This window comes from Boleophthalmus pectinirostris, unplaced genomic scaffold, assembly GCF_026225935.1.
Source record: "Boleophthalmus pectinirostris isolate CB_2022bp ecotype Guang Dong unplaced genomic scaffold, ASM2622593v1 HiC_scaffold_5, whole genome shotgun sequence".
Taxonomy (NCBI): domain Eukaryota; kingdom Metazoa; phylum Chordata; class Actinopteri; order Gobiiformes; family Gobiidae; genus Boleophthalmus; species Boleophthalmus pectinirostris.
The window spans coordinates 31,623,235-31,637,222 of record NW_026571404.1 but is presented as its reverse complement, the minus strand read 5'-3'; the positions used below and the strand labels follow the sequence as shown (position 1 = coordinate 31,637,222).

The 13,988-nt window shown below is 37.6% G+C and overlaps 1 protein-coding gene across 1 annotated transcript in view; it reads left to right on the top strand.

The window, feature by feature from the left end:
- The window catches only part of spock2 (SPARC (osteonectin), cwcv and kazal like domains proteoglycan 2), a 91,315-nt gene that overhangs the window by 34,552 nt on the left and 42,775 nt on the right, over window positions 1–13,988 (top strand). The window contains exon 2 of the mRNA XM_055162667.1: window positions 6,991–7,036. Within this exon, the coding sequence (XP_055018642.1) occupies window positions 6,991–7,036 (46 nt within the window). The remainder of the gene's footprint in view (window positions 1–6,990; window positions 7,037–13,988) is intronic.

Below are 13,988 nucleotides of genomic sequence, written 5' to 3'. Positions count from 1 at the left end.
AGAGGAATCAAGGAGAAGGAAGCGAGGAAAGAGAAATGAGATGCCTCCTATGAGTCATGTTTCCTATTCCATGTAATCTTTGCTATGTTTGGGGAACGCATCAGGGAGGTTGCATTTCTCCACACTTCTTTTCAACACATTGTATAAGCTCAGGAGAATTTATTTCCCCCCTTCCTGATACATTTTCTGCAGGCGTGTCTTTTATGAAACCATTGATCTGGTCCTGTCAGCGCAGCGGGACACGTTTTCTCATTGGGCCTGGCAGAACTACAAATAAAGACGAGGTCACTAAATAATGCACGAGCCAAAGCATCGACAACGCGGATGTGGGTGGCGTCTGATTAACAGCTAAGTCGTAAAGTCTTAAAGGCATGGTCCTCCCAATGATTCAACTTCTCTCTCTGCCCAGTTGGCTTTTATTTTTTTGTAGGCAAATGTTAGCTATAATTTCAAGATGAGTTTGGTTGTATCTGTTTTGTCATTTAATACATTTAATATAGCAGGTAGGGGGTGGCAATTTTTAACTTTCCTGATAGCAGTAATAAAATTATATTACTTTTTTGTGTCGATTATGTGCAGTTAAATGTGAAAATTACCCATAAAAGTGTTGAAAACCATTGTAAACCCTCATCACTATACAATTTTAGGCATTGTGAATTTAAAGGTACACTATGTCAGAGGCTACATCACCTTTTGTTTCCATTGAACTTTTATATTAAAACTTTAAACATATCTTATTTATCCTATTACAAGTGTTTACGTTGCAGAAAAGAATACCTTGCAAAACATAGTCTTACTTGGAGTAGGAATGCCTTTCCTCAGCTTTTCCTCCACATGACCTAGTCATAGCACCTGATTGTATCCGTGGAGATACAGAAGTTAAGTTTAATGCCATGTGGAACATTCGAGGCAAAGAAACAACATCTCCACCAAAAAAGTTAAATACCCCTTTAATATTGCAATAACATTATATATTATTATGTGCGTGTGTAAAATTCCTCAGTCGTCCAGGTAGAATCCATGGCAAAAGTAGAAATTCAGTTTGTCAACAGGATAAAAGTTTATTTGGTCAAATATGTTTCGCGGCTCATCCAAGCTGCTTCTTCAGTTCCGGTCAGAATGCTGGTGGACAGTTCTCAGTTGACCAGAATTGGAGCTAAATATTGGGTGGGATGGGTTTCTCCTGAGAGTGATTAAGTGCTTGAGTTTTATACCATGGCTCTTTCTCTCTTGGGAGGCCAATCTGGAGTCAAAAGCAATGGACAGTTATGGTGAGTGAAGAGTATTACTAAGATAGTTCATACAAATCGGAGCCCCGGGCCTCATCATGTGAGTAAGCTTATAATGAATTAAGTCATAAAACCAAGGGCAAAGCAGTCAGAATAAATGACTGTCTGGAGATCCTCCTATAATTTTAATATTTCACTCAGCGCCTCTATTATTATGTTATATGGCTGTCTTGTGTTGATGCGACAGCTGCAGATGTGCCCTGTGTAGTAAATGAGATCAGATTTTGTTCAACAGTGTCAAACTTTACTACAAGGAGAATGCAAAAGAGTATTTAGTTCACGCCCAATTTTCAATAAAACATTTTTTCCATTTTCATTTCAAATGTTTTTTGTCCAGTCAAGTGAATAATGTTATAAAATGTAATTGAAGAGTTCAACAGCAAAAACATATCTTTCTTTTGTTACTATCTTCTACATTTATATCAACGACAATAATGTATAGTGGATTTTATGAAGAAGGGATGGAATAATATTTTGATAGCAGTGAAATGCATATGGCTTTTGAAAATATTACTATACTAAGAGCTTCCGATGACTTTTTCAAATAGCACTTACCAGTTTTTGCAAATGTTGTTTCCATATAGTATAAACCACGAAATTATAGCACTACAGATTATTTTTGCGCATTTTGGTGTTTGGGGACTTGGCAGATGACTTATTTTCTTAAGCTTTGCAGCACAAATGGGGCACTCAATGATGTCTCAAGTAGAGCTATGAAATTCAATTCAATTTATCTTTATACAGTAGCAACCCATTCATCATCCCAGGGCCCTTATCTGCTTATGGAGTATGTCATCAGTTACCGCTACAACTCTCTTTCTGCTTACTGCGTCATACTTTTGGCCCAAAGTATGTCAAGTATTAGAAAGCACTACACTAGACCTTCTCAGAATTCTGCATGCTTGCTGCAAATGACATTTAACAACATGTAATAGGCTGATTAAGCTGGCATTTTTGTACGCTCTAATTCTAGACTAGTGCTAATGGCGAGAACAGGCCTACTATATTTGCATACACTTAGAAAACATTAAATTACTGCTTTACTCTGAGTACACACTAGACAATTATTGTGGTCGTTCAAGACCAGCAAAGAAACTAGCTATGACCACTCCGTTGTGTATATGTTTCTTTTCTTTTGTTGTTTTAATGATTGTACAATTTCAAACTCCATTTTGTTACTAATGAATAGATTCTGATACCATAATGATGATTAAAAACACTCTTTATTTGGGCAATAGAATGTGATAGTGCTTTTTTTTTAATTACCCCCTGGTGTTACATCTGTGTAATCCCTCAGTCCTCAGGTAGGGTCCATAGTGGTCCATGTGCGTATACTAGTCTATGTGATATTATAGTTGTTCTGATACAGCTCAAAATCATTCTAAAGCTATTCAGGAAAGGTTCATTTCTGTCCTGTGAATGTGACCTTTTTAGTATTGACACTTACTCAAATGAGTATCGTGTTTCAATTAGTTAAAGCATCGATTAGTATCAGATTTTCAATACTTACGACAACCCTACTAAAATTAAAAGTAAAGCTACCAGACAAGGAAATGCGCAAAGCATTATAAAGCTCAAATATAGGCTATCCACCGAGAAATGGTTTATTTTATGTCTTTGTTGAGAATGGAACAGTGTGACTGACAGTGCTCTGCAGCAGTTAGCATCTGTTTATAGACTTATCTGTTGTTTCTATTCAGTGTATGAAAGAAATTGTATCACAACACCATGAAAAATAACAGAATTAAATGTTTATAACAAAAAATGAAAAAACAAAAAACTCATAAAATAATATGTTTGGCTTGTTCTTGCCTCATATCAGACCTAGTATTGATACTTTGCAGCTGATGTCATCAATTTTCACTGGTGGTGTGATGCTATCTGTAAGCTCTGCTCTGTCTGAGGACTTATTAAGCTTTATCTATCTGATCTTTATTTTAACAAGCAAGGCAAGGCAAGCTTATTTGTGTTGTTAAACAGACTCTTATCTGAAAATCAAGCTCCTAAAGAGGACCACGAATGCTCGTATTGATCACAGACTCCGGACAATGTGTTATTTAAATCCATTTTGTATTTTATCTTAACTTTTTGAGCTTTTTGCTAATATGTGCATTGTGTCACCATGGTTACTGCTGAACATTCCACTATTAGAGATACATACAGAACCCCCCCCCCCCCCCAGCTTCATCAATAGGCTTTCTTCACGCTTAGGTCACAAACCAAGATGTTTGGAAACATGCGAGGACAACTTCCGGTGGGTTTTGTTTGCAGTAGTAAGTCTGACATAATCTAGGAAAAATTTGAAAATGGCCCAGTTTTCTCGACATGTCATTGTAGATGTTATGTTCGGCTAATCAAGAATTACAACCATACCTCAGTTTTCATAATTTCCCCACTGACACACAACTCCGAGCGCACTGGGTACATGCAATTATAAGAGATAAAAGCATCAAATTCAAGATGATTCCAAACAGCACTTATGTATGCAGTCTTCATTTTACCGCTGATCACATTTACTTCAGTGGGTTTTGTCACAATCGACAGGTAACTACACCGGAAGTTGTCATCGCATCTTTCCAAATGTCTTCCTTGTTCTTGGCGTAAACATGAATAGAGCCTATACACAACAGCATAGCATTCTTGTTTTCCAATTTGATTTCCAATAGCTTTTCATACATGTGACTAAAATAAACATTGACAGCGATGAAATAAAACACTGAGGTCAAATCAGGGGTTCTCACTACTGACGAGGGCTGCGTATTTCATGGGTTGTAGCAGGATTTACAGCCTTCTGGGGAGCTGTTTTTGGCAGGCACAACCACTACAGTAAATGTTTACGGTGGTGAGTAAGTCTTCACAAAAGAGGGGGGAGGTGGAAGAGAGGGGAGCACACTGTAAATATGACTCATGTTTATTATCACACACATAGATTCCTTATGCCAAAAAGGATTGCCTCTTGCTGTTTTCCGTGTTGTGATGAATGCAATGATGTGAATGTATCCTTGCTTGCTTAAAATAAAGTGTAAATTCAACCAGGAAGACTATTTCTTACCTCAGCCAATCACAGGCTTCTTGCTTTGCTTCTCAACCAATCATCTTAAAAGCTATCCATGTATATAGTAAATGGAACTAAACAGCGATTCCCCATTCATTTTTCCCATAGACTTTCCAAAAAAACGTATATAAAATTTGACAGCTTGCTTGTATGTTTTGAGCAATAAAGCCAGCTCTAATTGAATAAATGTAAGGTAGAGCTGTTTACTGTCATACTGTGAAACATTTGAAGCAGAGCGATGACATATCCATGGAAACAAGAAGGTGACGGACCCAAGCCGAAAAGTCTACAGGAAAAATGATTGTGAGATTATTTCTGAAACCAGAGCACATTTCGAAGTGGGCAGGACTGTTGAGATCCATAAACTCTCTCCATGCATCCTGCTATCCTGCCCTTTCACCTTTTCTTCAACTCATATCCACCGCAGAAGCAAAATCATCAGCCACTTCAGCCTATCCTCCTTCCCATCAGTCTACACCATCTAAAATCTATTCTCTTCTCTATCTACTGGGGTCAAAGTTTATCTATCCAATCTATTACTTACGCCTTACTCATATCTGTATAGTCTTCCCTGGTTGAAGTACACACAATTTTGAAGCTCTTTATGTGAATGTAGGCAACTGTGTCTCATATTTTTCTCTCTTTTTCTCTCTTGCTGTCATTTCACCAGGAGGTAGAGGTCAGTTCACTTTTTCTTCTTTTTCAAATGTTGTCTTCACGTCTAATCTAATACCACATTCACATGACATTCAGCAGACAGGTACTGGCACATCCAAGATGGAAGGGGCAGAAACTGAATACTGGGAGTCCAATATCACATCACAAAAGCTAAATGAATCAGCAAATATGAAAGCTAAAAGTTAATAGTTTTGGAATAGTTTTGGTGTAGGCTATTTTGTAGGCTATTTTGTTGTAATGTTGTTTCCTCAACAGAAACATACCTGGAGTTGTGTTTTGTTCCATTCACACATGTTCAACACACAAACCCTGCATATTTTTACTCTCAATTCTTCTCTCAAACAGAAAACAGGTAATACAGGAAGTGCTCCACTGTGTTTTTAAACTCCATACAGCTACTCTAGAATCATTTTAGCTTAGAATTTCCCATCTCTATTGAACTAAAGGTAAAACGTAGCTGTTAACTTGAAAATTACGACTGCTGCAAGGTGGAACCGGTCATTTTGAGATTTGGAGATGTAGACAGACTAATAATGCAGGGTTACTCAAGCGTGTGAAAAAAAACAACACAACTCCAGGTATGTTTTTGAGGCGGTAACTACATTCTAACACGGGTTAAAGCTCAAATTAGTCAGTTTTGTGTAATATAAGACCTTTAAAAGTAGAAGTATTGGGGGTAACAGTATACATAGTTTATTAGTGTTAATTCAATGTGTAGTGCATCAGCTATTAATTAGGTTCACTATTCAAACAGTTAAAGCAGACATCAAGATTTAGCTAAGATGAGTTCATAAATGACTCTTATGTTACTCTTACTTAAAAGTTAGTTAGGATAGCCAACATGCTTCCAAACTGTAGCCCAAATGTTCCACACAAGGGATGGTAGTGGCACAGAGAGTTGAGTTATCACCCATTTACCAGAGAATTACTTGTTCTAAAACCAGATCTTACTGTATGTATATGATTCTACGTCATTATGTCCTCCAAAACACTTCTTATTGCGACACCAACACTATGTGGTTGCTACAAGAATGGCGTCTTGCATAAAAAATGCCGTTTATAGATACAAACAAACAAATCAAGTATTCTAACAACTCTAATGTTATCTCTGATTAGGCCCGTCATGATAATTACTATATTGTTCAATATACGACAGATAGAACAATGATTTTTGGGAGTCTGTATTTATTATGGGGACTTTTTCTTTGTACTAGTGGGGAACTTTTTGTTATTTTTCTGTTCCAAAATTAGACATGCAGAGCTGCAGTGGGATGAATAAATAGCTATGAGTCATTATAGATATAAACTAACTACTCAAATGTGTCATTCTGCTGTTTATTGATTGTAATTTGTGTTTTTCTAACACATTTAGAACTGTGTTTGGAGATAATTCTATTTTACTAGCAATACTACTATATCACACTTCAAAATTTGTTATCGTGACAGGCCTAATTTCCTCAATAGCCATTTTTGGCAACCGTGCCTTTAATTCCACTTGGATAATTTTAGCTGTACAACTCACTGTCTCAATCTCATGCGAATGTGGTATTACTTACTATGCAGTATCATCTCCACTCCCCGGTCCGTCCCTTCCGCCCTCTTTGTGCTTGTCTTTCAACTCTGCCATTTTAATTAGGGTGATAAATGTTCTAATTAAGTGCAAAAAAGAAGGCAGAGCACTCAAAAGGCTGCTCACCCCCCTGACACCATACGCCTGACACATCCAACGCTATAGGCTCATCTCCATAAAGACGCACGGCTCCTCTCTTTTACCGTCTGCTCGGGCTCATTACCATTTTGCAGCACTAATGTACACATTGTAATCAGTGTGCAATGATGATGTAAAGTGGCTAGCTTCTTCCAGGCAGGATGACAAAGAGACTGTCCTATAGCTGCACTGTTAGTAAAGGGATCGCTTAATTTGGAGGTAATGCTAACAGCTTTTCTCTTTGCTTTGTGTTCCTGCAGGATGATTATGTGCGTACCTGGGATGAAAACCAAGGCTCCAGTGACAGTAAGTTTGTGGATGTGTTTATATAACTGAGTCGTGCGCATAATTTAACGTTCATTAAAGGTGCATTGGTTAACTTTTTTGGCACATCTACCAAATGGCATTTAATTTAACTGTCTCCATGGAAACAAGCATCCCACATCGCCACGACAAATTACGAGTCAGATCTGTATAGAAGTGAGGGCCCAAAACTTAATAATGTGAGTTTTTTTGGTAGTTTTGAAAAATAAAAACACCCATAATTGAATAGATACAATATATATTTGTTTAATGCCATACTGTGGAACTTCTCAGGCAAAGCAATAACATTACCATGGAGATAAGCTGATACACCTTTAAATTAGATATTAGCATATTAACGAGGGATGACAAATGCCAGTGTCAAATTATCATTTTACTGAGGGAAAAAAATGTTCCAATTATCACTAATGTTTCGTGTACAACTGTAGCACCATAATAATTTTACTTATTTCATGTCAGACATTGCAAAATTATTATGTGAGTAGAATTTAAAGTTGTACTTTTTCCTCAACTGCTAACTTGTCACAGCTAATTTCTTTTCTTTTTCAGTTTCTTTCTCTTTGAAATTTTTGTTTAGTTTGATAGTTTGAGATCCCTTTATTCAGTTTTATTTTTTCTTTTCAAAAATGGAATAAAAATGGATTTCAGTATTGATTGCATGAACATGAACAAAAAACAACTCAATTTCTCCTTCCAAAGACTGGACGCTGCTCCAAATTACATGTTTTTACTGACAGAGGATTGCCTGTAGACCATTTCATTCACAATTTCACATGACATTTCACATTAAAGGCACTGTACCAGATTTTTAAAACTTCAAAACAACTAGTTTATTTTAAAGGTGTGTTGTGTATCTTTTTGGTTCGAGGACCATTACCTGTTTCTTTCTATTGATATGACATGGCTCTGATTGGAATGTTCCACTGTATGACATTAAACAGATCTACCTTATATTTATTCATTTACTAAAAATTCTTAGAAAAACAGGCATTCTGACTGTGAGTGGAGTCACCTCTCCACAGATCTGACCTGTAACTTGATCTGCTTTGGTCTCCATGAAGACAAAAAGGTTTAATGCCATACTGTAAAACATTCCAGACAGAGAATGACAGAAATGTTATCATTTCCATGGAGAAAAGCATTTGACGGACCCTCCACAAGAAAAGTTACACAGTGTACCTTTAAAAAGTTATTTATCAGTTATTTATGCATTCTGAGCATCCTAATTATTCACTGTAGTGAGTTTATAAGCCCTTTTCACAACCATCCGAGTCCAGAGCAGTTTTACAATGACAGAAATGCTAATAATAACTAGCATGCTAATGTGATTATTGGACAATATAATGCTCTCTAAGCACTGCATACAGACACCTCACAGCAAGCTTTTTTGACCTTCAGAGCTGCTTATACAATAAATCTGTACTGGGGCAAGAAACATTTAGCTCAAATTCATGAGAAAAATCAGATCAGGTACTGGCCCTTTAAAGGTGCATTGTATAACTTTTCTGGTGGTAGATCCGCCGCCTGCTTTTCTCCATGGAGATGTTATTGCTTTATCTGGAATAATTCACAGTATTGCATTAAATATTTTTATCATCATGGAGACCAAACCAGGCCAAGTTACAGGTCAGACCTGTGGAGAGGCGACCCCATCAGAATGTCTGTTTTTAGGTATTTTTCAGCTATAAAAACACATGTTGACTATTGACTAGGTGTTAGGTAGATCTATTTAATGTCATACTGTGGAACATTCCAGACAGAGCAATGACATTTCCATAGAAACAAGAATGTGACAGTCCCACTACGGAAAAGTTTCCATCATTTGTCTAATAATCCTCATTTGCCCTTCTTCTTACCTGTACCTTTCTATTCTCGCACTAAATTTCTCCATGATTTTCTCCTAAACCACTATAGCAGCTCAGGCCGAAGCTTTTTATATTTCTGTACCTCCTCCGTACACGTCCACACTATCTCATTCAGGCCTCTCTGACTTGTCCAAATTTTCCAACATGAGCTGTCACTTTGATCTTAGTTCATCCTTACTCCTTTTCGCCCTCTGCACTCCCACAAAGTACCTCTGAGCAAACTTCTGAATAGAGTTGAACTCTTTGAAGTACAAGTCTATAGGTACCAAAAAAGTGTGCAAGATGTTCGTAATTCTTTATTTGAACAAGAGGGTTTTATATGTATAATTGCCGGTTCAATCCTAGCTCCAACAAGTGTGTACTGCTGTTGTCTCCTTGGTCAAGACACTTCACCTACCTTGTGTGTGGTGGTCAGGTTTTTGGTGCCGATTGGCGGCCATGTCTTTGCCATTTAGCTCCAGGGCAGTTGTGGCTTGTGAGTTTACCTCTATACCAAGTGTGGATAATGAACGCATAATCCAGTGTAGTGACTTCAAGTATGAAAATTAATGTAACTTTTGTTTTTATTAGGCCTGCCAAATTGTCTTCTTTGTCTGAAATGTCCCATTGTTAAACTTATCTAGAATGTAGATGTTTGTATTGTTCAAAAATACCTTGAAAAACATGCTTTCTTTCTGTGGGCAAGGTCACTTCTCCACAGATCTGAGCTGTAAGTTGACCTGGTGGCATCTTCAAGGAGATACATATGTTTAATACCATACTATGGATACATTGTAGGTAAAGCAATTGCATTTCCATGGTGACAAGCAGTTATTACAATTACAAATCCTCAGTGTTTCCCACAGAAAACTGGTTAGGCAAGGAGGTGCTACCGAAATAGTGAGGAGCGGGGTTGGGGGGGGGGGCTTGAGGGTGCATGGAGAGGAAGTGTGGAACTGGGGTGCGCTTAGATTCCTTGCGACGACCGTAGTTTTGCGAGAATTCACATGGTTTGGAGGGACATAGTCAAGGCGGGGGCCACTTGTTATCAAGGCAGCCACCTTAACTATGAAGTGCTGCTGGAAACACTGTATCCTACAGAAAAGTTACACAGTGCACCTTTAGATAATATACAGTATGTTTATTGTGTGTGACTATGTGTTCACAACAGCAGTTTATATTATCCATCAGAAAAAATGGGTTCCTGAGTCTCTCTCTCTTAGCTCAGCACGATGTCTTAAAGGTGTAAATTGTGTAACTTTTCTGGTGGAGAGCTCGTTCACTACTTGTCTCCATGGAAATGTTATTGCTCTGTCTGGAATGTTCCACAGTATGACATTAAACAGCTCTACTTTCCATTTATTCAGTTACAGGTGGTTTTATAGCTCAAAAATGCCTCAAAAAACAGGCATTCTGACTGTAAGCGGGGTTGCCTCTCCACAGATTTGACCTGTAACTTCGTCTGCTTTGGTATGCATGAAGATACATAGAAAGGTTTAATACATACTGTGAAACATTTCAGAGAAAGCAATAAAATTTCCACAGAGGAAAGCATTTGACAGACCTTCCACCAGAAAATGTACACAGAGCACAACCTTTAATGTTTCTCAGTACATTCAGAAGTCTCCCTGACCTGTGTTTGAACCCGATCTCTGCTCAGCGCTGGTCCTCCTCTACATCAGACAACAGCATGTATGTTCTGTTTGTATTCGGGGTCAGCTGTTTCGTGTCCACACTTGTAGCTGCTCCGCAGTGAAAAGGCTGAGAGATGTTAGCGCTGTGCTTTATCTGCCTGAATGCATCTGATGTAGCTCCCGTAGGACATGCTAACATTGGCTCTCATCTCTTCTTCTGTGCTCTGGTTTTCTCTGTCGGGAGAGGTCTCTTCTTCTGCAGCCAACTCAGCCCTAATTGACCCCCAGTGTGTACGCGCCGAGTGAAAAATTTAATCATTAGAGCAGTTATAGTCAGTGGTGAGCTACTGTTTAAAGGGCCCATATTATGCTATTTTCTGATCTATGTTGTAATGTAGTTTCCTCAAAAACCTTCACTAGAATCATTTGAATAATCTCAGTCCTGGAATTTTCAATCTCTACTGAACTAAAGGTAAAAGGTAGTTGTTAACTTAAAAACTACCACTACATGACATCACAAGTTGGAACACAGCATTTTGAGCTTTGGAGATGTAGACAACTTAATATTAAAGTCTTACTCAAACATGTGTGACTGAAACAAAACACAACTCCAGATATAATTTTGATGCGGTAACAACATTATAACATAACTTAAAACATGCAAAAAACATTTTGCAAAATATAAGACTTTTAATAGTTAAAGTCCAATAATGGTGGGACATAGCAAAGAGCTTCATCTAGTTTAAGTTAGTATATATTTTATTTTATCATATATTATATTTGAAAGTATGTAGTGTATGGTGTAATGGGCTAAGCACATGCCCAGCATCCAGATGGTTGTAGGTTCCAACTTTCCGTACTTTCCGCAGGATTCCTCACAAAGATGCATGACACTTTTATTCAGCTGATTACAAACGTTTTGACTTTGTAATGTCACCTGGAGTAGCACAGTGACAGTGGCATTTGTAATGTGACTTATTCAGTTAGTGGCTCTAGTCCTTTTGAGATACTCTTAGACTGTGACTAATGGGGCAGCAAAAATGGTTGCTCTTGTCCACCAACCTGACAGATGGCAGTTTAAACACCCTGCTGAGACCAGTGCATTTTGTTGCTGTGCCCTTGGGCAAGACACTTCCCCCATCTTGTCTCCATCCTCCAATGTACATTGGTTTATGAGGTTGAGTTTGTTTGTGATTGTAGACAAATGGTGGATTTTAGCTCATACATTATGTAGTGTGTGTAGTGTGGCATGTGTGTCGTCTGTTATACATTCTCTGTATTCACAAAAAAACTAATAATATGGCTTTTTAATCAGTTAGCTTTGAGGTTAATAAAAGTGGAAAAAAAAAGCACACTGAGATGGCCGATGTTCAAAAGCTTTTTTTTTTTTTTTTTTTGAAATTATGTTTTAGCAAAAAAAAAAGCCTTTGTCAGATATTTTTCTACCATAGTATACAAAATGGTTGCCAGCCCAGGTGCTCACATACCCCTCCAACGAATGGGAGGTCCCAAAGTGAGGTCACCCAGTAAGCTCAGCCAACTCTACAACAAGAACAAAACAGTTTAGATATTTACATAAAAAACATACTATTAAATCCAAAAATAGTTTGACCATATCACAAAAAGCAGCTTAGGTCAAACTACATTCAGTCCGTGAGGAGCTAGAGTCTTAAGTTGGTGAATCCAGAAGTGCTTTCTTTTTGACAGGAGCATTTTCAGATTCCCACGTAAGGGGCAGTTTGAGGTTAACTCAGAAATCTCTACATCTGCTTTATTGCTGTAAAAAAATTTTGACAGCGCAAGTAGTATAATATATACTTTTTCATTTAAGTTGTCATTTATGCTATTAAGTCTGTGTGCAATATAACAAATAACATGTAACATGTAAAACTGAATCTTGGCATGACCCTGTGACAGTCAGTAATGTTTTCCAATCTGTGCCCTCTATTGGCCAGTGTCCGTCATGCTTCACCAATCACAGTGACAAGAAAACCCAATACACGTATGCTCATTAAACAAGATACTTTCAAAGGCTACAAAAATGTCACTTTGTCCATCCCCTCTGCAGCATTAGTGCGATTAAAACACAGTCGTTCCATTTGATATAGTTCATTAGATGCAGTAGGTATTTTAATAGCACCTGTTCTTTGACTAAACTGTGTGTGTAACTTCACTGAGTCTTAGCCTTGTGTGTGCCTCCTGCTGTGAAGTGGGCTTTAATTGAGCCTGTACCAGATGAAGTCGTGACACTGAAGTCTCGTCCTCCAGCTCCAGAACCCAAATGAAGTCATCTCCACCGCGCAGTCCATTAACGCGCCTTCCCAAAGTCTTAAATGAACAGCTAATTATGGTTTTCAATGTCACAGATTAGAAGCCTGCAAAATGAACAGGACAAGTGTAGTTTGAGAAAGTTCCTCTAAGGAAGGCAACATTAAAGGTGCTAAATCACACTGAATTGACTCGTGAGCTTTTAGTCATGTTGTTACCACATCAAAATCATACCTGGAGTTGTGTTTTGTTTCATCCACACATCTTTGAGTAATCCTGTGTCATTAGTTTGTGTACATTTCCAAAGGTGAAAATGCTCTTGTTCTTGATATGAAGTGGTAGTTTCGAAGTTAACAGCTACCCTTTACTTTTTGTTCTGCAGAGATTGGCAATTCCAGGGCTGAAATTATCTAAATGATTCTAGTGAAAGTGTATGGAGTTAAAAAAAAATAGTGGAGCACTTCCTGTATACCACATGACATCACAAGATGGAACTGAGTGTTTCATGTTTGAGAGAAGAACTCAACCTAACTTAGCAGGATTTGTGTATTAAACATTTGAATGAAACAAAACACAACTCCAGGTATGTTTGTGATGAGGAAATAACATGATAACATAGATCAGAAAATAGCATAATATGTGCAGTTTAAATATCCCAATATAAAGCATTATGTTAATTCACAAGGACGTATGCAAAGGAAAGCCATTTGCCTGTCAATGTAATGTTACAATACAAAAATTTCAAACTCGATTTCGATACTATATAGTATAGGTATTGACTTGATACTCTATACTGATTTCAGTACCATAATGATAATAAAAAAACACTTTTTTTTAGACAATAGAATGTGATTTTCAACATTAAATTGTAATAATTTCTTTTATATTACCATATGGTTTTATATCTTGTGTGATCCCTCTGTCGTCCAGGTAGGTTCCATAGTGGTCCATGGCCTTATACTAGTCTATGTGCTCTTATACTTGCTCGAATACAGCTCAAGATCATTCGTTTCTTTTCAGAAAAGGTTAATTTCTGTCCTGCGAATGTGACTTTTTTAGTATCGATACTTGCTCAGATTTTCAATACTTTTGACAACCCTGTTCCAAAGTGCATTCTCTTATGGCATATTACGCTAAATAAAAAGACAAAATACATAAAAGTAGAACACCGTAACCCTTTCCTTAAAT